Source organism: Dicentrarchus labrax, unplaced genomic scaffold, assembly GCF_905237075.1.
Source record: "Dicentrarchus labrax unplaced genomic scaffold, dlabrax2021, whole genome shotgun sequence".
In the NCBI taxonomy this organism is placed as follows: domain Eukaryota; kingdom Metazoa; phylum Chordata; class Actinopteri; family Moronidae; genus Dicentrarchus; species Dicentrarchus labrax.
This window is the reverse complement of record NW_026136716.1, coordinates 482,015-505,423: the sequence shown is the minus strand read 5'-3', so window position 1 is coordinate 505,423 and position 23,409 is coordinate 482,015. Positions and strand designations below refer to the sequence as shown.

Genomic DNA, 23,409 nt, shown 5'->3' with positions numbered 1-23,409 from the left:
GCACCTGTCCACGGACCAACCTGCCGGACAGTCTTGGCTGTAACCGCGTCCTCTGTGCGTCATCCATCTGTTCAACATTGTTTTTCCAGCATCTAAACGTCCCGTTTGTCTCAGCGCTCCCCCTCCACGCAGGAAGTTCTGGGTCCGCGGAGGTTCAGTTGTTAATTGTTTTCGCAGTGAGTGAGTTCGACCGGCAGCAGCAGCTCGGCCCTGAACGTCTCTCTGCTTTTGGAGGTTGTGATGAACGTTTGCACAGACGTTTTTTGTTACAGGAACTTTCACGTTATCTGTCAACAAACTTTAAAAGTTTCTGTTTGTACTGAAAGTTTCATTCTGAGACAACCAACAGTTGGGACTGGTTGGTCTTGAAAAGAGACTTTCTGGTCTTGATTTGGGACATGACTCTGGACTAGTCTTCACCTGGGACCTGTCTATATTGACTTGGGATTTGTTGGTGTTTACTAAGACTGAGACTGGTCCTCTCCAGAGTTCCTGATCTGGACTCAAAATGTTTTCCTCTTTTGTTCCCTCGTTTGTCTCTTTGTTCCTCCCTCGAGTTACTCTGACAGATGAGTTACGATGTGGAGGAACTCCCCCTCCAAACTAATCTGGACTGGGATTCCCTTGTTTTAGAAGGCTTGGCCAGCCTGAGCGGGGGGGGGGGACGAGGGAGGATAGGGGACGACGAGGGAGGGAGGGGGAACCCCAGACTCTGCCGAGGCGAGAAGCTCTGAGATTGATGACCCTGACTGCTGGTGATGAGTTCTTCATCTTAATCTCTTTCACAGAGACGTTTTCAGCTCTGAAATGTTGGGTTTGTGTCTCCGGTCCTGGTTTGGTCTTGGTCCTGGCCCTGGTGGAGGTTCATTGTGGTTTATTGACCCTGAACATGAGAACAACTGTGTGGTCGAAGGCTTTAAAACTGACCTGAGATCACCTCTTTGCTCATGTTTTCCTCCTCAGCGGCTCCGTTCACACTGCAGTCCTGACTGGATTTCTGCCCTCACACATGGACCAGATCAATCCTGATTGTATAATCCATCTTCAGACCCCTCTTCAGACCCCTCTTCAGACCCCTCTTCGGCTCAAGTTTCCAAATCCTAATTTAAGACAGTCATAGAAATGATTGCAGAAGATTCAGAGTGGTTTTATTGAGCATCTTTAATTGTCCTTTCTACCTTCATGGCTTGTGTTGAATGTAAAATGTTTAAAGGTTATAAATGAGACTTTGAAAAAACTGCTGTTTTTATCATCTACGTTGGTGAATTAAGGATTTATTTCCACCAAACCAGAGTTGATGATTGTTGGAAAAACACTAACAGAGACGGTTTAATCAGTTTTATTCTGTTTCTGTCCACTTTAATGATCTGAAGGTAAAGTGTTTTCATCTCTGGAGTCTGGTGAAGAGTCATAGTGATATTACGACTGTTTCTGGTTTAACTAAAGGTTTGTCTTTGTGGGGAAAATCACTGGTTTTGTGAATGGAGTCTGGTGGGCCTAGAAATAACGTGTGGCCGATCTCACCATCGATTCTGTCAACAAAGAACACAATCTTAACGTTTCATCTTAAATGAACGTCTTTAAGCAGATGGCTGACGGATCAAAGGATTTTTCTGAAAGTGTAACGCCGTCCTCGGTCTCCACACTCTCAGCTGACAGCGGCGTGGACGTGTTTATTCATCCGGGCGGCGAACCCGGACTCAAAGATCCTTCTGCAGGACCGTGAGCTGAAAATGTGAACCAGAGGAGGGAAACGGAGACTTATCAGCTCGTCAACGCACACATGGAATGGATTAGCGAGCGTGTGCGTGGACGCGGGGCGAGATAACGGGAGGCGTTCAGAGGACAGAAGGAGCTGTTATGTCATAAATGGCTGCAAGAACTCCGATTGAAAGAATCCAGGAGGAGCGAGGAGATTGATGTCTGGTTGGCTGCTGGTTTTATTCTCCAGACGGCAGAAATAAAAGTCAGAACTCTCAGATTCACAGCGATGGAAAGAAAACGTCTCCAAGTATATTTTCACCCAAGTCTCAATATTCAGTGATTACATCGACTCCCTATCGTCTTTCTGAGTGCTGGTCGATTCTGAAAACTGCTTTCTTCTTGCTATTGATTTTTATTGATCAGCAGAGAGTGAACGGGTTGTAGTGTCCCTTTGTCCCTCTGCTGCCTGTGGACTGATCTCTATGTGTCTCTATGTGTCTCTATGTAGGATGAGGGTCAAAGGTTGTGACCTTTATGTTCCCGAGTGCCAACAGTGGGCAACACTAGCTAACGTTAGCTTATAAATGGAGTCTGCTAACTGCTGTTTGCAGGTTACCTTCAGCTAACTTGTAGTTAATGTTATCGCTATCATCCAGACTCTCGGGGCTGATCTGGCTCCTGCAGGTTACTTATCATTCAGCGTAGCTAACATTATAGCTAGCGATCTGGATGGATATGTTAGTTTTAATGACAGGATCCGAACTGAAACCAATCCCTAATCAATATGGTAGAGACAGACGTTGTGAAAATATATGAAAAAGCTTTTATTCGATAAACTCGGACAGTTTGAATCGTTATGACAACCAACTGGAACGTGAGTCTCTCCTCCGGCTGCTGGACGAGGTGTCGGAGAGAAACCAGACCAGAGCTCCATCACCGCCCAACACGTGGACCAGGAGGAAGTCCATGTGTAGAAAGAACCTGAGAGGACGTCTGTCCTTGAACGGCAGAGCTGGTATCCATCAAACCCAGTTACATAATCCAGCACAGACCAGTCCAGGTCCAGCTTGTCCTTGAATCCAGAGGGCTGCCAGAGTCCTCGTCCCGCCTGCTTTCTTCCTCCGTGGTGGTGACCTCCGTCATTAAAGACGACCTCGTGCAGTTTATCCAATCGCAGCTCACATACCACTCATTCCTGAGCTGCTTCAAAATAAAAGCACATGGATAACAAAAATACAAATTAAAATGTTTTGGAGAGAAATTAGTTCACAGTTCAGGATGATTGATTATCAGAACGGCAGCCAATTAATCGATTATTAAACTGAAATGAAATGCTAAGCTATACAGCATTATAATGCTAACGTTTTTATAATGGAATTATATCACCAATAATTAAAATACTGCAAACATTTAAGTTCACTAAAATAACTGAGTTGCATCAACAATTTATTGTTGTTTAATTAATGTGAATAATTAAAAGCTAACAGGTCCTAGCTTAAGGCCATGCTAACAGGTTCCAGGTTATCCGAGTGTCCGTCCTTCTGTCCGTCATCATTCGCTCTCATGGAGATTTTCCTCAAACAAAAGCTCGACCCGAACCGTCTCTTCCAAAACACATCACTTAATCAGCGCTGGCCCCCGGACCTCCCGCCGGGTCCAGGAGCCTGATTTCTTAAACAGACGTGGACCGGGGCCCAGGAGGAGGAGGGCTGATTGTTCGAGCAGAGGCTGTCGGGACCGTCTTAATCCGAGGTTTGGGCCCCGCGGGGCCGAGCGGCTGGTTGTGATCAGGCTCTGAGAGGACGATGCGGCTCTCAGGACCCAGCTCGCCGACCTGCAGCTCTTTACAGGACGGAGAATTAGCTCAGAGAGCTCTTTTTAAAACCTAATGGCCGTCCCCGGGGGGGCGGGGGGGTGCACGTGAGCTCGCTGTACGCTTTCAGAGATGTTTAAGACCCTGGGGGGGGGGCGTTTAAGAGCTAACCCTCTGGTTCTCATTTAGGGGAGGAAGCCCCCCCGAGCGCAGCCGTTATGTAACAGTCAGCCAATCAGGAGCCAGCAGGCCGATGGAGGAATGTAATCGAGTACTTTTACTTTTATCTGACAGCTTAGAGAGTTTATAAATATTAATATTAATCAGTCCAATGACACATAATCAATAACCATTTCTCAGCTTCACACACACTTCGATTTGCTGATGCTAACAGTGAAGCTAAAGCTAACCATGCTAATAGACTGAAGCTAAAGCTAACAGGTCCCAGGTTACGATGCTAACAGTGAAGCTAAAGCTAACAGGTCCCAGGTTACGATGCTAACACTGAAGCTAAAGCTATCAGGTCCCAGGTTACGATGCTAACACTGAAGCTAAAGCTAACAGGTCCCAGGTTACGATGCTAACAGTGAAGCTAAAGCTAACAGGTCCCAGGTTACGATGCTAACAGTGAAGCTAAAGCTAACAGGTCCCAGGTTACGATGCTAACAGTGAAGCTAAAGCTAACAGGTCCCAGGTTACGATGCTAACAGTGAAGCTAAAGCTAACAGGTCCCAGGTTACGATGCTAACAGTGAAGCTAAAGCTAACAGGTCCCAGGTTACGATGCTAACAGTGAAGCTAAAGCTAACAGGTCCCAGGTTACGATGCTAACAGTGAGTAAGCTAACCATGCTAATAGACTGAAGCTAAAGTTTCAGGTCCAGGTTACGGCAACAGTGAAGAAGCTAGGTCGATGCTAACAGTGAAGCTAAAGCTAACAGGTCCCAGGTTACGATGCTAACAGTGAAGCTAAAGCTATCAGGTCCCAGGTTACGATGCTAACAGTGAAGCTAAAGCTAACCATGCTAATAGACTGAAGCTAAAGTTATCAGGTCCCAGGTTACGATGCTAACAGTGAAGCTAAAGCTAACAGGTCCCAGGTTACGATGCTAACAGTGAAGCTAAAGCTATCAGGTCCCAGGTTACGATGCTAACAGTGAAGCTAAAGCTATCAGGTCCCAGGTTACGATGCTAACAGTGAGGCTAAAGCTAACTGATTCCTGCTGACGTTCTCCGTCACTGAACCCGGATTCGGCACAAGATGGATGTTCCTCTGAACGCTGCCTCTCCGAGCTCTTCGGAGGCGTCGGTGCCGACAGCTCGCTCGCTCTGATGGATGAACGCACGGCGGCGGCGAGGATCAGCTGAAGAGCCATCAGCCTGCTCTCATTCCCTCCTACCTGCCGGTAAAGGATCATATGAATGTTAAAGATAGTTTCAGTGACTGATGTTCTGAGGACGTTCTGGCTCTTCTACGGGCAGCGAGCTCCACCAATCACAGCGCAGCGGGGCAGCGACTGTCTGACGCCTCAAACTCACGAAAATACGTTTTTCCGACGATGAAAGGAAACACTGAATCAATCAGAACCTTTTCACCTCCTCGTGCTGGAAGCTAAATATGAGCTGAAAACCTCCTGCTGAGTCTGGACCCGGGTTCTGGATCCGGGTTCTGGCTCCGGGTTCTGGCTCTGGGTTCTGGATCCGGGTTCTGGCTCCTGTGGCGTTTGGAGCTCAGGTCTCTGTGGTGTTTCTTTAACCTCCGTGTGCAGGTTGTGTAACAACGGTGTGATGAGCCAAACCGCACTCAGTGATATTTCAGACCTCCCGCTGTTTGATCCCGCTGTGCGATTTATCGACGCTCGCCGATGGCCGTTGGGGCCGATGGCCGTCGGGGGCCGATGGCCGTCGGGGGTCCGATGGCTGTCGGGGCCCCTGGGAGCCTGGCCTCCACATCCAGAGGAGAGATTATTGAGGAAGCTGCAGAACCTGCCTGAAGAACCTTTCTTCAGTATCACAGCAACCCAGTGATAGCTCACCTGTACGATGCTAACAGGAAGTGCTAACAGCTAATTCGGCACTACGACACTAGCTAATGTTAGCTTATAATTGGAGTCCGCTAACGTTTCCAAACGAGTCCAACAGAAATTCGGCTAACATTAGCTTGCCTCCTCACTAACTTTATCTCTATTTAAATGCTATGGGTGGATATGTGATTTCGTCTGTCACTGTTGGATCAAACATTCGAACCGCCAACCTTCCCGTCCTCTGTGAGAGGTTGTGTGTTCACATGTTTCTGCTGCTCATCACCGTCATTAAAGAGAAAATCACATTACAGCTCGTAGCTCTGTGCAGCCGGGGAGGCCTTCAACAACCAGCCGCTGGTTGGTCCTGGCAGGTCCCGGCCGCGGAGCCGATTGGCTGAGAGTCGAGGGACGAATTAAGGACACATCAAGTATGAAGATTCCCACATACCAACAACCACACCTGTTAGCTTTAGCCTCAGTCTGTTAGCATGGTTAGCTTTAGGAACGCTGCCTGAGGGAAACCCTGCACACTCAGCAGTACTTTAACTCCACATCTGCTTCCAGTCAGAGCAGATCTCGTATCAGAGGAGGTTTTAATCTGCTCCAGACTCCACATACTGTCCCCACCCACCCCGCCTCTACACCCCTGCAGAGGAAACCAACCACCCTGCAGCAGAGGGTTCACATCAGGATGGATTATGTAACAATCTGTGTTTATTTATCTTCCAATTATGAGATTTTCTCCTGAACATTTAATACACTGCAATGTTCCGTTATTTTATTTGGACCATTAGCTCCATGCTACTAACTAGCTTGCCATTTACAAATCCCCCATCAGCCAAAACCACAAAGCACAGCCAGACAAACAACTCCGGCTTAGCTTAGCAACAGTTAGCTCGCTGGATGTCCCTGCCTTGCATCGCTCTCGGCTAGTAGAAAGCTATTGTTAGCTTTGTACCGCTACATCTTTTATTGTTGCTTAGCACTAGCTTAGCAGTAATGTTAGCTTTGACTTTGGACTCTGTGTTGTGGACTCTGTGTTGTGGACTCTGTGTTGTGGACTCTGTGTTGGACTCTGTGTTGGACTCTGTGTTGGACTCTGTGTTGGACTCTGTGTTGGACACTGTGTTGGACTCTGTGTTGTGGACTCTGTGTTGGACTCTGTGTTGTGGACTCTGTGTTGTGGACTCTGTGTTGGACTCTGTGTTGGACTCTTTGTTGTGGACTCTGTGTTGGACTCTGTGTTGTGGACTCTGTGTTGGACTCTGTGTTGTGGACTCTGTGTTGGACTCTGTGTTGTGGACTCTGTGTTGGACTCTGTGTTGGACTCTGTGTTGTGGACTCTGTGTTGGACTCTGTGTTGTGGACTCTGTGTTGGACTCCGGGTGTTGGACTCTGTGTTGTGGACTTTTGGACTCTGTGTTGGACTCTGTGTTGTGGACTCTGTGTTGTGGACTCTGTGTTGTGGACTCTGTGTTGGACTCTGTGTTGGACTCTGTGTTGTGGACTCTGTGTTGTGGACTCTGTGTTGGACTCTGTGTTGTGGACTCTGTGTTGGACTCGGTGTTGGACTCTGTGTTGTGGACTCTGTGTTGTGGACTCTGTGTTGGACTCTGTGTTGGACTCTGTGTTGTGGACTCTGTGTTGGACTCTGTGTTGGACTCTGTGTTGTGGACTCTGTGTTGGACTCTGTGTTGTGGACTCTGTGTTGTGGACTCTGTGTTGTGGACTCTGTGTTGGACTCTGTGTTGTGGACTCTGTGTTGTGGACTCTGTGTTGGACTCTGTGTTGTGGACTCTGTGTTGTGGACTCTGTGTTGTGGACTCTGTGTTGTGGACTCTGTGTTGGACTCTGTGTTGGACTCTGTGTTGTGGACTCTGTGTTGTGGACTCTGTGTTGTGTGCGGACTCCATTTATAAGCTAACGTTAGCTAGTGTTGCACACTGTCCACGCTGTAGGATTGTAGCTGTAGCGCATTCAAAAATAAAAATAAACCCTTTAAATCAACATTTATTTAACTGAAAGTGTTTAATGTCATACAGAACGCGCTTTTAGACAAAGACCGTCCCTTCCTGAGGGGCTCCTCAGGAGAAACCCTTGATGTAAAGCTAACTTCGGTGCTCTCACATGAATCAGTGTGTTTATTGTACTGATGGAGCTTCATATAAAGACTCATGACTCATTTTAACAGATGTGATTAAGTTACATAAGAACAATAAAGAGCTTTATATTGTCCTGTATAACGTAAACTCTGTGTGTTATCTCAGACAACACAAGACATCATGGCTACAACGAGGGTTCGCCAAACTCTTTAAAAGGAGCTTATTTTAAAAGTGGAACCGTGCAGGAACTGGTCTGAGAGCTGCTGGTTCTGGTGTTGCCGGCTCCCACAGCTGGTTCTGAGAGTCCACAACAAACAGTGAGTCAGAGGGAGACCCTCAGAGGGAGGTCCAGCTCTCCCACACTGATGACTCATGATGGAATGGATGAGAACCAGCACAAGGAACATTGATTATAAAACATTACTTACAGATTATTAGTGAAAACTATGACCAATAATCAACAATGATGTGTTATTATAGGTAACACTACTCCTCCCCTGTACTATGCTATACACTATGCTAATTTTCTCTTCCATTTCTCTTTTTGTTGTCGTCAGCAGTACTTGGATGCGGCCGATGCGTTGCCGCGGTAACATCCCCTGTTTTAGTTTCATGGTGCTGTTGGATGACAGGGGGATTCTCTCTCTGGAGTTTCCCGACTCCAGTGGAGCAAAACATAATGAGGGGTTTCACCTCGTTAGAGACCAAACGCGGCTTTAGCCAAGATTCTGATCTTAGTGCGATGACCTCAACTCGCCACTGCGCGCTGCGTCTTTAATGGATGTTTGTTCTGTTGATTTAATGTAATTTCTTTTGGTTTCTATGTCGACGTCAAGCCACTGAAGCAGGTGTAACATGCAGCTGCTGCTTTCCAGAATCAATCATTTGCACTTTAATCCTTCTTTTAGCCCCTAATCTTTAGAATGCACTCTACAAAGTCAAAAGTTGAAGTTTTTTTTGTCACTTTGTTGGACAGGAGTTGGTGTTGGAGCGTTCAGAGAGTCAAGGATGAGTCAGTCTGTCCACTCAGTTCGGAAAGAAAGAAAACAAGCAGCCAACAGAAAGATTAAAACACTGTTGTTGCTGCCTTCATTTCAGGAAAACAGACAGTGTGGTGTTGTACAGCTGCTACGGCAACTGAGAAGAGCCAAGCTCGTCACATCTGGGCCAAACATTTACATAATTCTAGCTGTCACTTTTGTCCTTGATGTGTCTGGTTCTGAGCTTAACTTTGAGCTGCCCTGTGCGGTCGGCATCCAACTTCAACAGAAAATATGATGCAGTTATTTCCGGCCAACGAGGAACTCCCAGTAAACAATATGGTTAAGTTGCCTATCTTTAACCGCGTTGTGCTCGGACACTGACTGAATAAGTAGGAATGGAAAGTGAATGCAACACCAAAAACAATTGTCTAAAAAAGGTGGACGAGGCTGGGCTTCAGTTTCACCAGCAGAAACTGATGATGACCCGAATGTCCCAGGAAATACTGACCAAAGTTCTGGAAATCCAGAGTAACCACCCAGAAACCACATGAATCATTTGATATCCAGTGCAAGACTCAACCTCCTTGAACACCCCAACCCTAAACCCATAGCAACCCCTCAGAAAGTGAAAACTATTCAGAACCCTAGCAACTTCCTATTATACCCCTTAAAACCCTAGCAGCTCTTCAAACTCCTAGCAACAACATAACAATCGCTAGCTAGCACCCCATTGCTAATTGGTTGTTCAGATATTAGTGACATCAGAGCAATCAAACAGCAACGTCTCAACAGGAAGCAACACTGCTTCTTTGCTTTGGTATCGAGAAAGTTTAAACCCTCCAACCCTACAAAAGTTCGCAGATGACATTTGAACAAGCAGAAAGTCATTAATCAGCACTAACCCTGGATCAGCTGTTGCAGCTCCGATTAAATTGCAGGACGGACGAACAGCTGCCTCCTTTTCCATCGAAATCAGCTTCTTTTCTTCCACGTTATATCTTTTCTTGTCTTTTACTTTGGAAACAGTTTTTATAACTGAAGTCTGGAGAGAGATCGCCTGTGGTAGATTTATAGAGTGTTATTGATCTTTCATCCTTCACAGAAGCCTGCAGTTAAAGTCAAATTCAACCCTTTTCCCTGCTTATTTCCAGCATTCCTTTCATCTTTGCTATTTTCAAGTATTTAAACTGTGCTGTAGATACAGGGCAGCGGTCAGCGCTGTAGATACAGGGCAGCGGCAACATCTTAAGTGATAAATCTGATAGCAGGAAAGCGCTGTTGCCTTGAATAGTTGTTTGCTGCTAGTTTCATGTACATAATCTCGTATGTATAACCTTTAAGAAGTAGATTTACTTCTCAAACAACAAACAAACTCTGTGTGCCTCATTGCAGATGAAGTCCACATGGACGGTCCAGGACAGTGCACTGACCTACCTACCTATTTGAATGATAATCTTTGGAGCAACATTGTGTGGCTCCAAATATGATCTAGTCTGCACTGTTGTGATCACACCACTGAACCACCAATATGCATCATTAGAGGCTTTAAAGAGCCTCGTCAGCCTTTCTGTTTCCATGTTTAGTGGACAGAAATTGAGACTGGAAACCTTTTAGCCATTTTTATTTATGGTAACTAACCCCCTAATTAGAACAGAAATGTCAGAAGTTCTGACTTTCATTTTTTATCTCATAATTTAAACTTTTTATCTCATAATTCTGACTTTTTTTTTTCGTTTTATACATTTCACTTAAGCAGAACAGAACAGTTGAATGGTAGAAATGGGCTTCCATACCAAACAATAATAATACAAACAGCATTGGCCAATTTTTATTAGTAGTTTGTCCCACGCTGTTGGACAGACAAAGGACGTCCCGGAGGGGCTGCGAGCCGAGCTGCTGCTAACGTTAGCTCAGCTTGTTTCTCTGATAACTTAAGATCCAGACGTCCGATGACTAAAATCCTTCATCCGGTTCAAATCTAGAGTTCAAAAGCACCAAGATCTAAACAGTGAATGGTAAACAGTCAATGTATGACTTCTTCTGATTATAGATTATTGATTGAATCAACTACATATAGAACATAGCTCTAGAGTTTCAGAATCAGAATCAGAATCAGACATACTTACATCAGACATAAATTACTTTTTGTATACACTGTTTAATGAACAGATGTTTCACATTATACATTTAAGTAAAAGTAGCAAAATAAATAAAAAATATACTCCTTTAAATGAGAGAATAAATGTACTTAATTTCTTTGCACCAGCTCTGTGTCTGTAAACTGCTGCATGTTGAAACCAGTTCTTTGTCTGGAGTTTGGTGCCCTCCAATGGCTCATTGTCTCCAGTGAGTTTTCTAAAAGAGCACACTGAGTATGTGCAGAATAATCTGCCCCTACAGATGAAACAACAGCATAAAGTGGCCAAAGTGGTGCCAGTCTAAGACCAGTTTAGATGGTTTAAAGAATAGATTTGATCACTGACTGTTAAAACAGCATTTATCTGATCTGATCTGATCTTAAATCCATTTTGGGTGAGTTGTTTTCCTGAGAATGGGCTCATCCTCCATGGTCCATTTTAACATAAAAGATTTCTTACATTTCTAAAATAAACCATTTTCTAATTTCCACCAAAGCCCATCATTATTGTCTCTTCATTTCAAAAGTTTGAGTATCTGCAGGGTCGTTCCAAGCTCTGTAGGACTCAGAGCTGTCCGTCCTCCCCGAGTTCTTCGTCAGACTGTATGTTTTGCTGCTAAACCGGATAGAGATGGACGAGACGTACTGGACAGACCGCGACACGGTGGCCCTGAAGGTCGGCGTTCTGGCCGTGAAGAGGATGAATATCTGAAACCCCTGAAAACACACGAGCAGGAAGACAAAGGTGATTCATTCTTTTTGGGTTCTGATAGTGCTGATTTTGCTCCTGTTGGACAGAGACAGCATTGGATCGTATCCTGTCGTATTGCACAAATTTGTTTTGTATTAAAATGCGTCATCCCTGAATCGTATCGCGGCCCATGTATCTGAAGAGATTCACTCCTTGTTAATATAAATGTAAAATAACTGGGCAATGGATAACATACCTGTGTGGTTGTACAGAGGCAGAAGATAATGCTGAAGACCAGGTGGGCATGTCCTCTCGTAACAAGCACCAGGTATCCCAGAGTCCATGACAGACCCAGTAACACCGCCAGAGAAAAACTGACGAGGAACTTCCTGGTCAAAGACGACTGACGGGTGCTGCTCAACAGAACAAACACAGGTTGGTGAATTAAAGTTCTTCTAAAGCTGAACAGAATGAACGCTGGTTGGTCGGGATAATACTGATACTCCGAGAACAAAGTCCATATTCCATCAGTCAATTCATACACTCAAAGCAACTAATGTACGAGAAAAAGGTTTATAAAGTAAAATATTAGTCGGAATATTATAAAGTTTGTTTTTGCTCTCAAACCTACTTGATATTATTTTACTACTTTTTTTTTTACTACTTTTGACTATTTCCCTGAAATATTACTAATTGTTCTTGAAATATTACAACTTTTTTCTTAAATTATGATGTCTCAAAATCTCAAATTATTTCTTCTAAGTGTCCTAATTCATAGACGACATTATGCTGTTTGAGAGCGCTGCGATCTGCCTCATTCTGTCTTGTTTTGACAAACTGATGTTTCTGGTGTTCAAATTTAAGCTTGTTGAAGTTCAATTGAGGAGATGAAAGTTTGAAAAGATGACGAGAGAAAGGACGGTTGATGACTCGTCTTTTTACAGCTGTTACCTCCTTAGGGTCGGGTCGGTCCTGCATGTCGTCAGAGAGGCCAGAACCAACAGAACAATGTTGTAGATCAGGATCAGACTGACCGGAAGAAGGAAACCCCCAAACATCGGCTTCCCAAAGTGAAACTGTTTGTCCTTATCCAGAGCTGCAAGCCAGCAACTACAGGATCACACATAATACATAAAAAAGTCATAACTGATCAAATACAGGGAATTAATTTCCAGTTCTCATTTCCATCCAAGGAGACCAAATTTTGTTAATTTTAAGACACTTTCCATTTTAATAAATTAGTCAAAACAGTAATGGACCCACAATTCCTCCTGTCTGTATCCCAATGGGTTGTCCACCCGGTAGGTGGCTCCCAGTGTGATCGCCACGACGATTGCCGGGACTCCTGAGTGGACACAGGAAGTTAAAATGGCTTTATTTCTACATGTGAGCAAAAAAACCATCATATAGATTTTAGGTTAGCTTAGCTGAGCATAAAGACTTTCAAAGAAAACTTTTGAACTTTAAACCTCGTACCCCATCCCACAGTGAGGCTGAGTTTACTCCAGTACGGAGGAAGACCACGACTCACAGTCCGGACCAGCAGCACCAGCTGAGTGCCATATACAGCGTTCCACATGAATGTGGCTAACAGAAAGAAGTGCAGCAGAGCCGCCACCGCCGTGCACGAGCCTGCATCTGGCTCCACGTGCTCGTCAGACTCCGGAATGGTGTTGTTTTTGTTGTTTGTCTGAGCGTCATTCTGTCTGCTGGAGTTTCCGACCCCAGAGAGGAAGGTGATGATGAAGGCCAGCAGACTGACGTAGATACACAGCAGAGCTGTCTTTGAGTTCTTGTTGTTCTTTCGCTCGCGAGAGTTTCTGTGAAAGCTGAAGAGATGTTACGGTTTAAAGAAAAAGTCATAACTGGGATAAGGGAGTACACCGTTATCTTAAAGGGTAAGTAGGCGGGAAGTTTACAGCTTGTGTATTTATATAATATATTCTTACTTCTCTTTAACGTGGTGAATGATCGTTACAACCAAACCTAGAATAGAGAACGAAAGTCCAACGATGGAAATGGCGTCCAGGGCCTCTGCATACTCATAATTCTCTCTGAATGACTGAAACAGAAATTAGTTTTCACAAGGTGGTAGCACAACAGCGGTCAATCAGTTACATACTTGGAGGATAATAATCTCTTGTACCCAAATTAATTGGTTTCAGACCAATGCATTGACGTAGCTAATTGCTATCTGCTTGAAACATGGATGTATGTCAGTCCATTCAGTCCAAACAGCGAAGCTGTATTCAGGTTCTAAATAATACATTCATGGCTTGAAATTGTCAAAAGCTTTTAGGATAGGGGGGGGGTGTGGTTGGTAGTTTTTCTAGAGCTTTAAAAATGCATTGATTGTATAACTGTTACACCGTCGTTTGGCTGTCTAACAGTTAATAGGTGACCCCTTTCAATATATTACACAGTGTCTACTTCTGACAGGAGTAAGGCACTACTAATAACTATGCTCTGTAGAGCTCGCACTCGACAGCGCTCTCCCTCGGGTCCTCAGAAACACCAGAAACCAATCAGATGAATGGGTGTGAAGATTATCGAAGGACAGAAAGACAGAGACTCCCTCAATTTTAGTTTAAGCTTTACTCTTATTTGAAAGTTGTGATCATGTCAGTGTGGAGTTGTGAAATTCACCCAGAGAGCAGCGAAGTTGGTGGTGTGGTTGCAGAAACATCTCAGGAGTCCGTCTGAAGCATTTCCTTTAGAGCAGCCGTCAGTGCTCCAGTCCTCCAGACTGTAGTCCCAGAAAACACAGGCAAAGTCGTACAGAGACGTACCATTGCCAATCTGAAACCGCAGCACATAGATCAACTCTTAATCTCTGACTTTACTGATAAATGTACCTTGTGAAAGAAGACAACACTAAAATCAAACATCAGATCTCGTGAGTAAAATTACACTAAAGCCCGGTCATCATTTTCATCACGTCCGCGAAGGTCAGTGTAAAGTTTGAGACCCCTCGGTCTGAATGCACAAGAAGCATGCTGTCCATTCATGTGCTAGGAAACAAAATGGATGCTTGTTTGGCAGAGAGACTGTTTGAAGAGATCTGTCTCTGTCCTTGTCCCTCTGTTCAGCCAAAGCACACAATGTTTATCCTGTTCACAACAGTAGTTCTGCACCTTAGCTTTGGTGATATTAGTGATATCAGTCATCAACTGTTTTGGTAATCCATCTATCCATTATCGCCCCGCTTATGTGGGTTCAGGTCGCGGTGGCATCAGGTCAAGCAGGATACTCCAGATATCCCTCGCCCCCCTAGTAATGCCTTCCAGCTTCTGCGGGATCCTGAGGTGTTGCCCGGCCAGATGAGCTATATAGCCCCTTCAACAGGGTCTACCTCGGTGTCTCCTCCCCTTTGGTCATGCCTGGATAACCTCCAAAGTGAGGTGCCCAGGAGGATCCTAATCCCTCGTCTGAACCACCTTAGCTGGCTCCTTTCAACATGAAGAAGCAGCGACTCTACGAACTCCTCACCCTACGGCTGAGCCCGGATACCCTATGAAGCAAACTTGTTTTGGGCCACCTGTATCCACAATTTCATTCTTTGGTCACTGCCCAAAACTCATGGATATCTATATCTGAGGGTCCATTGGTTTAGTTAGTATTTTAAGCAAAAATTCCCCAAATTCTCATGTTCCAGCTTCTTAAATGTGAGAACTGTGACCTTCTATGATAATTCACCATAAACGTATGTAATCTGTATGTATTGATTCAGTCAGAAGACTGCAGAGTAAACCTCAAGGAGTTGCCCTGCATCTCCGACTTCCTTAATGAAGAACTGTACCAAGACAGTGACGATGGACAGTCTTGTTTTAGTTTTATGGCCTTTTGATGTCACTGTGTTTCTACTCTGATTCTTTTTTCACAACAACAGTTTTTATGGCACCGATAAATCTTTAGTGACCCTGCAAGTCAAAAAAATCAATCATTAAATAATTTAAACAGTTGGATGGAAGGAGAGATGAAGACACTGTGTGAGTTCAAAGGGACGGGTGCATGCAGGTGTTAGTTAGTTAATATATTATAAACTCACAGGTGCAGTTTTTATTGATCTTTCCAAGGTTATTGATGTGGTTGATTGCTACTTCCTTCTTGATAAGCTATCTGGTTGAATTCTAACTTCATAATAGATCAGTATGTTGTCTTTCAGGGTTCTCAATCTATTTAATTGTAGAAAAGGGTGTTCCACAAGGTGCCCCCCTGGGACCACTTATTTTTTCTGTTTTTATTACCTCAGATATGTTCCAATGGTGTAGTTCCCCTTTACACTTTTATTTACATTTCTATGTTTGATATATCACTTTACATCGAATTCTTTACAGGTTGATTTTCACTTAGAATTTAAATTAAAACTGTTTTTTGTAACAACTAACTTGTATTGCGTGAAAAGTCGTCCTACAGGATGGTGTTTGGTACCATAGTCGTTCATATTCCTGTGATTTGAATATTAATTTCGATGATGGGTTGCCCCTTCAGCAATATGCTCAAATAGCTGCACCAGATCTTGTGGCATTTAAAAAGAAAACTAAATGATTAATACAGAACTATTTAAAAGGTAACAGAAGCTGGTTGTCTTACTGTTGGTCTGAACAGCATCTCCACATGTTGCGGCACCACGCTGCGCTCCTGACCTTTGACACTGGCCGACAAGACCCTGATGGCGGCCCGTTGCCTTTTGTAGCGTCTCGACCTAAAGAAACGGTCATTCTGGTAGAGGACGAAACCCAGCGAGATGTTTGATGGCTTCTGACGACCACTGACAGCTTCTACAGACACGAGATAAAGACATTTACATTGTCATTAGTAGAAAATTGGTTTAAAACTCAGGAAATTTGTGGATTTGGGTGCATTTCAAGGAGTGTCTGAACTTCAGTCAGGTGAAACTACAGGTTGTCATTTTCTAAACAATAAACAAAAATATAAAAATAACCTTTACATTCTGCAGTGTAGTTTTGAGTAACTTGAGCCTGACAGTAGTAGCAGTATTTTATTTGAATAATACCAGTTTTTAAAGAAAACTCACCTGGTGGGAATCGCACATATATCAGGGTGTCGGCTATGAACCCGTTTTCCACCACAACTGTTGATGTGTTGGTGTTCAGCTGAATTCGGTCAGCAACGAAACTCCCAGACGCCCCTAAACAGACGGAGAAACACAGTTTTATTTATTAAAAGTTCTGATAATGTTTTTTTGTTTGTGCACTTTAGTTTAAATGTTTTAATATTGTTAATATTGTCTCTTTCAAACTTCTGTAGGCCCCCAACACCAAGCTATTCCTGCATATTGTGAGTACTGAGGCTTTTATTATTTACTGTGGACAAATAAATGACTTACATGAAAATTAAATTTAACTTTTAGTAATGTAACAACACTGAGTCCAAAGTCAAAGCTAACATTACAACATGCTCATGGAAGATATTGTGTGATTGTGCTTTTAGCTGGATAACGTTAGCTTACTTGCTAGCTAAATAAATGTCAGCTAGCTTCATCCAGACTCCCAGGGCTCATCTGGCTATTAGACAGAAAAACTCTTTATATATGAAGTGAATACTTGATAAAAATTCTATTCTATTATTTTAAACAAGAATATATGCAGAGACACGTAGAGCGTAGAGAAGATATTGGGGAATTAAACTTTGGTTAATTAATGATTAGCTGTTAGCAGTGTACCATGGATGTACAAACAACTATCTGGATTACTGTGATACTGAAGAAACGTTCTGCAGCTGTGATGGTTAGATATTTTAATAGTTTCACACATGGGTCATCATTGTTGCAAAACTTTTCCTGTGAGTTTTGTGACGATTGTAAAAACAATTTCTGATTTATGAGCAGTAAATTGTTACCATTGAAAATGACAAATGACACAAAGGCAGGGCACAAAGCAAAATTATGACAGACTATTAAAATCATAAAACAATAAAACACCTTAGCTGCATCGTCTTGAAAAACCTGGACATCACGTCGACCACAAGATTTAGAGGAAGAGGAAATAGTGACAGAGTCCTGAAACAGATATTCTAGTCAGAATAGTAGATCTAAAATCCTCATGGTTCTGGACACATAAAACCACCTCAGAACCACTGACCTTCAGTTAATAAAAGCTGAGAAATACAGTTTTTAACAGCCGAGAGGTTAAACTGATCATGTGAGGCTTCAGGGTCAATATTTCATTACGCTGACCTGTCAGAGATGTGAACTGCACTCCTTGAGTGCCTGCAGCAGGGATTTGTGTCGACTGCACCACCAGGTTTGGTTGGACCACCTGAGACTGAGATGTATTGAGACTGAGGCTCAGGTTCACAGAGAGCTGGTCCAGGGTCACCGTGAGGCTGGACACAAAATACAGAAATAAATGGAAATACTTATATCAAATCATCAGGATCATGTTCAGGAGAAAATACGTTTTATTTTTTAATTGATATCATTTATTGTATGTATCCAAAAATGTGTTATATTTTGTAAAATAATTTTCTCTTTAGGCCCCTGTTGACCTTCGACCTGAAGCCAAACCTGCCAAACTGATGATTAAAAATGAACACTTTTCAATTCACTTTTTTTTTTTTTTAGCTCAGTCGGTAGAGCTGGCGACCCATGTACTGAGGCTGAGTCCTTGCTGCAGTGGCCCAGGTTTCGAATCCGACCTGCAGCCCTTTGCTGCGTGTCATCCCCACTCTCTCTACCCCCCTTTCCTGTCTATCTTCAGCTGTCCCTATCAAAATTTTAAAAAAGGGGGAAAAAATAACTTAAACATTTTGTTTTTTAAAAATTAGCACTTAAACATCTGCGTGATAAGAACGACTTAGTCAGCAGGCTTTATGAGCTATACTGTAGTCTGCCACAAGGGGGCGATAGAGAGGTCCTGGCTTCAGTTTTGGAGAGCGGTCATGTTGTTCATCTTTATATGTGTGGATGGTTTGATCATACAGAAGTTCCTGAAAACCGAAGAAATATGTAAACCTCACATCCACTACAGTCTGTTCAGAGTACTGAAACCCAGATTTAATCCTTTAATCCAACAACTTTTGACTGACATAGGTCAGAGGGACAGAACAGTTGAACACATGGACAGTTAAACATGAGACATAGACAAACTTGGCAGTGATTTAAAAAAGATTTGGTTTACCCCAGAGTAGCGTTGTTTTCCTTGCTGTCGTCTGGAGTGCTGGTGTTCAGTAGCTGGCTGACTGTTGCTACCGCTGCCACCCTGACGCTCTGCAGTACAACCATTAACACCCACACAGTGAGGATCGCTCTCCAAGACTGATACAACAGAATTTGTGTCCAATAACTCGGCGTTTGCCGTCTAGTCGACCAAAAACCTCCCTGAGACTTTTGTTGCGACACTTCGTACCTCTGTGGCATTCGGAGACAGCAGCAGCGTGTTGGTGATCTGAACTGCTGCTGTGATGTTTTCGGCCGTCAGCTCTTCAGGTTTTGAGGTCAGAATTTGAGTGCTGGCTGCCAGCGACTCTAAATCAGCTGGGCTGGTAAGCTGAGAGGGGAACACAGGATGGGTTGTGCACAGGTCGCCTTTCTACTTCATTATCAAAGTGCTTGGCTATCAAACTGGAACTGCTTTGGAGGTTTTCTTACATTTTGTTGTATGTCGCTGAGCGACTGGTCACACTGAAGGATCTTCGGTGGATCCTCGAAACTCGGCAGTCCATTCTTGACGGAACATCTGGTCGAAGCCTGTGGCTTTCCAGCTGTATGGAGATGATGGGAGTTACAGTTACCGTACACCTGATTGATGGATGTTAGACCGACAAATGGATGGAGATGGCAGTTTCTGGACTGATATCATGATGGTTAGAATCAACTCACCAGCACTCGTTCCTGGATCACAGATTTGCTCAGAATACACAAACCAGCCGATGGGTGTGTTTAAGAATTTGAATCCATTCAACTCTTGTTCTCGGCAGAAATTCTCTGAGAGGACAAGTTTAATAACTTTGTGAGCAGATGTTTTACACTCACTCAGGAACAAATCATAAACAACTTTCGGTAATTTAAATGATTAGAAAAATAAAGTTTGCTGCTGTTGCTCAACACAACTTACCTTGTGAGCATGTCTCTCCGGTCCATTCATCAGGACAGATACAGACACCATTCAGTGATATCCCACCATTGTCACAAACCAGAGGAGGAGGGGTAGAGGGAGTAGTAGGAAGTGGAATAGTAGTGGTAGTGGTAGTGGTGGTAGTCGTAGTAGTAGTAGGAGTAGGAGTAGTAGTTGTAGTATGAGGATGAGTATGAGGAGTCGTAGTAGGAGTTGGAGGAGGAGTCGTAGGAGGAGCAGGGGTAGTAGTGTTAGTAGGAGGAGGGGTTGGTGGAGGAGTCATAGGAGGAGCAGCAGTAGTGGTAGTGTTGGTAGTAGTGGTAGGAGGAGGAGCAGTAGGAGGAGCAGTAGGATTAGGGATGGCAGTAGTGGTAGTGTTGGTAAGAGGAGGAGCAGTAGGAGGAGGAGTCGTAGGAGGAGCAGTAGGAGGAGCAGCAGTAGTGGCAGTGTTGGTAGGAGGAGGAGTTGGTGGAGGAGTCGTAGGAGGAGCAGCAGTAGTGGTAGTGTTGGTAGGAGGAGGAGCAGTAGGAGGAGCAACAGTTGTGGTAGTGTTGGTAGGAGGAAGAGCAGTAGTAGAAGCAGCAGTGGTGGTAGTGCTGGTAGTATGAGGAACAGTAGGAGGAGGAGTCGTAGGAGTAGCAGTCGGAGGAACAGCAGTAGTAGTAGTGTTGGTAGGAGGAGGAGTTGGTGGAGGAGTCGTGGGAGGAGCAGTAGGAGGACCAGTAGGAGGAGCAGCAGTAGTGGTAGTGTTGGTAGGAGGAGGAGCAGTAGGAGGAGCAGTAGGATTAGGAATGGCAGTAGTGGTAGTGTTGGTAAGAGGAGGAGCAGTAGGAGGAGGAGTCGTAGGAGGAGCAGTAGGAGGAGCAGCAGTAGTGGCAGTGTTGGTAGGAGGAGGAGTTGGTGGGGGAGTCGTAGGAGGAGCAGCAGTAGTGGTAGTGTTGGTAGGAGAAGGAGTTGGTGGAGGAGTTGTAGGAGGAGCAGCAGTAGTGGTAGTGTTGGTAGGAGGAGGAGCAGTAGGAGGAGCAGCAGTAGTGGTAGTGTTGGTAGGAGGAGGAGTTGGTGGAGGAGTCGTAGGAGGAGCAGCAGCAGTAGTGGTAGTGTTAGTAGTATGAGGAGCAGCAGTAGTGGTAGTGCTGGTAGGAGGTGGAATTGGTGGAGGAGTCTTAGGAGGATCAGTAGGAGGAGCAGCAGTAGTAGTAGTGTTGGTAGGAGGAGGACTTGGTGGAGTTGGTGGAGGAGTCATAGGAGAAGCAGCAGTAGTGGTAGTGTTGGTAGGAGGAGGAGCAGTAGGAGGAGCAGCAGTAGTGGTAGTGTTGGTAGGTGGAGGAGTCGTAGGAAGAGCAGCAGGAGTGGTCCTGTTGGTAGGAAGAGGAGCAGCAGTAGTGGTAGTGTTGGTAGGAGGTCGAGTTGGTGGAGGAGTTGTAGGAGGAGCAGCAGTAGTGGTAGTGTTAGTGGTATGAGGAGCAGCAGTAGTGGTGGTGTTGGTAGGAGGAGGAGTTGGTGGAGGAGTCGTAGGAGGAGCAGCAGTAGTGGTAGTGTTGGTAGGAGAAGGAGTTGGTGGAGGAGTCGTAGGAGGAGCAGCAGTAGTGGTAGTGTTGGTAGGAGGAAGAGCAGTAGGAGGAGCAGCAGTGGTGGTAGTGCTGGTAGTATGAGGAGCAGTAGGAAGAGGAGTTGTAGGAGGAGCAGTAGGAGGAGCAGCAGTAGTAGAAGTGTTGGTAGGAGGAGGAGTTGGTGGAGGAGTCGTAGGAGGAGCAGCAGTAGTGGTAGTGTTAGTGGCAGGAGGAGCAGCAGTAGTGGTAGTGTTGGTAGGTGGAGGAGTCGTAGGAAGAGCAGCAGGAGTGGTCCTGTTGGTAGGAGAAGGAGTTGGTGGAGGAGTCGTAGGAGGAGCAGCAGTAGTGGTAGTGTTGGTAGGAGGAAGAGCAGTAGGAGGAGCAGCAGTGGTGGTAGTGCTGGTAGTATGAGGAGCAGTAGGAGGAGGAGTCGTAGGAGGAGCAGTAGGAGGAGCAGCAGTAGTTGAACTGTTGGTAGGAGGAGGAGTTGGTGGAGTTGGTGGAGGAGTCGTAGGAGGAGCAGCAGTAGTGGTAGTGTTGGTAGGAGAAGGAGTTGGTGGAGGAGTTGTAGGAGGAGCAGCAGTAGTGATAGTGTTGGTAGGAGGAGGAGCAGTAGGAGAAGCAGCAGTAGTGGTAGTGCTGGTAGGAGAAGGAGTTGGTGGAGGAGTTGTAGGAGGAGCAGCAGTAGTGATAGTGTTGGTAGGAGGAGGAGCAGTAGGAGGAGCAGCAGTAGTGGTAGTGTTGGTAGGAGGTGGAGTTGGTGGAGGAGTCGTAGGAGGAGCAGCAGTAGTGGTAGTGTTAGTGGTATGAGGAGCAGCAGTAGTGGTAGTGTTGGTAGGAGGAGGAGTTGGTGGAGGAGTCGTAGGAGGAGCAGCAGTAGTGTTAGTAGTATGAGGAGCAGCAGTAGTGGTAGTGTTGGTAGGAGGAGCAGCAGTAGTGGTATTGTTGGTAGGAGGAGGAGTTGGAGGAGTCGTAGGAGGAGCAGCAGTAGTGGTAAGGGCAGGTACAGGGAACACAGTGGTTACGTTGGTGACATTTGACGCTGATGATGTTGTTGAGGTTGACTGTGCTCCAGTTCTAGAGGTGGCCAAACAAACAGCTGTGAGGAGACAGACACGTAATAATTATTTTGTAGGAAGAAGCCGTTAATGTGCGATCACAGTCAGGGCTTTTCTATTGGTTCTTTTGGCCACACCGAGTTGAACCATGACTGAGCAAAGGATGCGCCTCAACTGCATTAACACAATCAGAAAATAGCGTTTTATTTCTCTGATTCACAGTTTGATCTCACTAACGCCGCCCCCTCTCTTCATTCACTCTGTAGATCACTCGACCGACCAACCAACCAACTGAACTTCCCAAATCCTGTCCAAAGTATGACAAACACATCCTTCTTATCGAAAGCTTAAGTGCAGTTCTTTCTTGATCTTTTTAGAGAAAATATACTGACTTGTTTGTTTAATACTGACATGATTCAACAGTCGTCATATAAAACCCATTCCGTATTCATGGTTGTGATCGGCCCGGTAGGATCCAGGACTTGAGGAGGGGGCAGCAATAAAACATGAGCTCGCAGATCTGTCTGGTTCCCAGGCTGCTTTATTCGTAGAAACAAAGTGACAACAAGTGGGAAGTATCCTTTATAATATTTTGTTATTGTACTTAGGTAATCTTTTCAGAGATCACTGTACTATCTTTACATTTTACTATCTCGTTATTTTAGTTTTATTGCGTTTTAATTATTGATTATTTTGCACTATTGAACACCTTTCCAAAATCAACAGACGGAACATGACCAACACGCATAAGAATGTGTGTACTTTTTCCACCTCTGAAGGTGGCACACAATTGTTTTCATCATTTTACAGGACTGGATAACAAGCTAAACTTATGACCTATGTCCTTTAAAGTAGTTTGAGTCAAATTGTCTTACATTTTACCACTAAACAACTTAATGCTGTAACTCACAAACACCTGCAAAGTGTTGAAAAATCCAAAATAAAAACACAAACAGAAGGTTTCTTACCCAGAGTGAAAAACCAAAAGTCCATCTTGATTAATGGCTCCAGATCACAAGTTTACAGTCCGGTTTATTAAATCTGCTCATGTTGTTGTTGTGGTCCGATGTTCGAGCTGTTCTGCAGTGGCGAAAGTGTCAGTGTGGTCATATTCAGTTGAGGAAACCTACTGAGCGTAATAAAGAGCACACAATAAAATCATAAAGCTCAACACAAAAGCTCAAAGTTCTTCATTAAATGACTCCACACTGCAGGCTTTATTATTTAAAATGTGTGACTTTTCTGTTTAGATTATGAGCTTTAGTCTGTGC

The 23,409-nt window shown here is 44.5% G+C and overlaps 1 protein-coding gene and 1 long non-coding RNA gene across 6 annotated transcripts; one reads left to right on the top strand and one right to left on the bottom strand.

The window, feature by feature from the left end:
* The first annotated feature begins 3,947 nt into the window (after window positions 1–3,947).
* Window positions 3,948–4,773, top strand: LOC127378645 (uncharacterized). Of its 5 annotated transcripts, XR_007888125.1 has the most exons (4): window positions 3,968–4,006; window positions 4,089–4,252; window positions 4,464–4,574; window positions 4,616–4,773. It is a non-coding gene; the product is annotated as an uncharacterized LOC127378645 (long non-coding RNA). The 5 variants fall into 5 exon arrangements; XR_007888124.1 differs by having other exon boundaries at window positions 3,948–4,170; XR_007888122.1 differs by having other exon boundaries at window positions 3,948–4,211.
* Window positions 4,774–10,229: 5,456 nt separating this feature from the next.
* On the bottom strand, window positions 10,230–23,282 carry adgrg7.1 (adhesion G protein-coupled receptor G7, tandem duplicate 1). The gene is made up of 16 exons (XM_051427993.1): window positions 23,107–23,282; window positions 19,531–22,179; window positions 19,296–19,400; window positions 19,065–19,177; window positions 18,823–18,963; window positions 18,595–18,683; window positions 17,652–17,800; window positions 16,491–16,604; window positions 16,046–16,233; window positions 14,099–14,251; window positions 13,402–13,514; window positions 12,929–13,281; window positions 12,716–12,797; window positions 12,404–12,562; window positions 11,709–11,865; window positions 10,230–11,478 (listed from the first exon to the last, which is right to left on the bottom strand). Exons 1-16 carry the CDS (start codon window positions 23,129–23,131, stop codon window positions 11,266–11,268), a joined length of 4,803 nt encoding a protein of 1,600 aa, XP_051283953.1. The 5' UTR covers window positions 23,132–23,282; the 3' UTR covers window positions 10,230–11,265.
* Window positions 23,283–23,409: the final 127 nt, after the last annotated feature.

Coding starts and splice junctions, on each gene's coding strand:
- adgrg7.1 (XM_051427993.1), bottom strand. CDS start 23,131: ATGGACTTTTGGTTTTTCACTCTGG. Junction 18,964..19,064: donor TCAGCGACATACAACAAAAT/GTAAGAAAACCT, acceptor TTCCCCTCTCAG/CTTACCAGCCCAGCTGATTT. Junction 16,234..16,490: donor ATATGTGCGATTCCCACCAG/GTGAGTTTTCTT, acceptor TCGTGTCTGTAG/AAGCTGTCAGTGGTCGTCAG.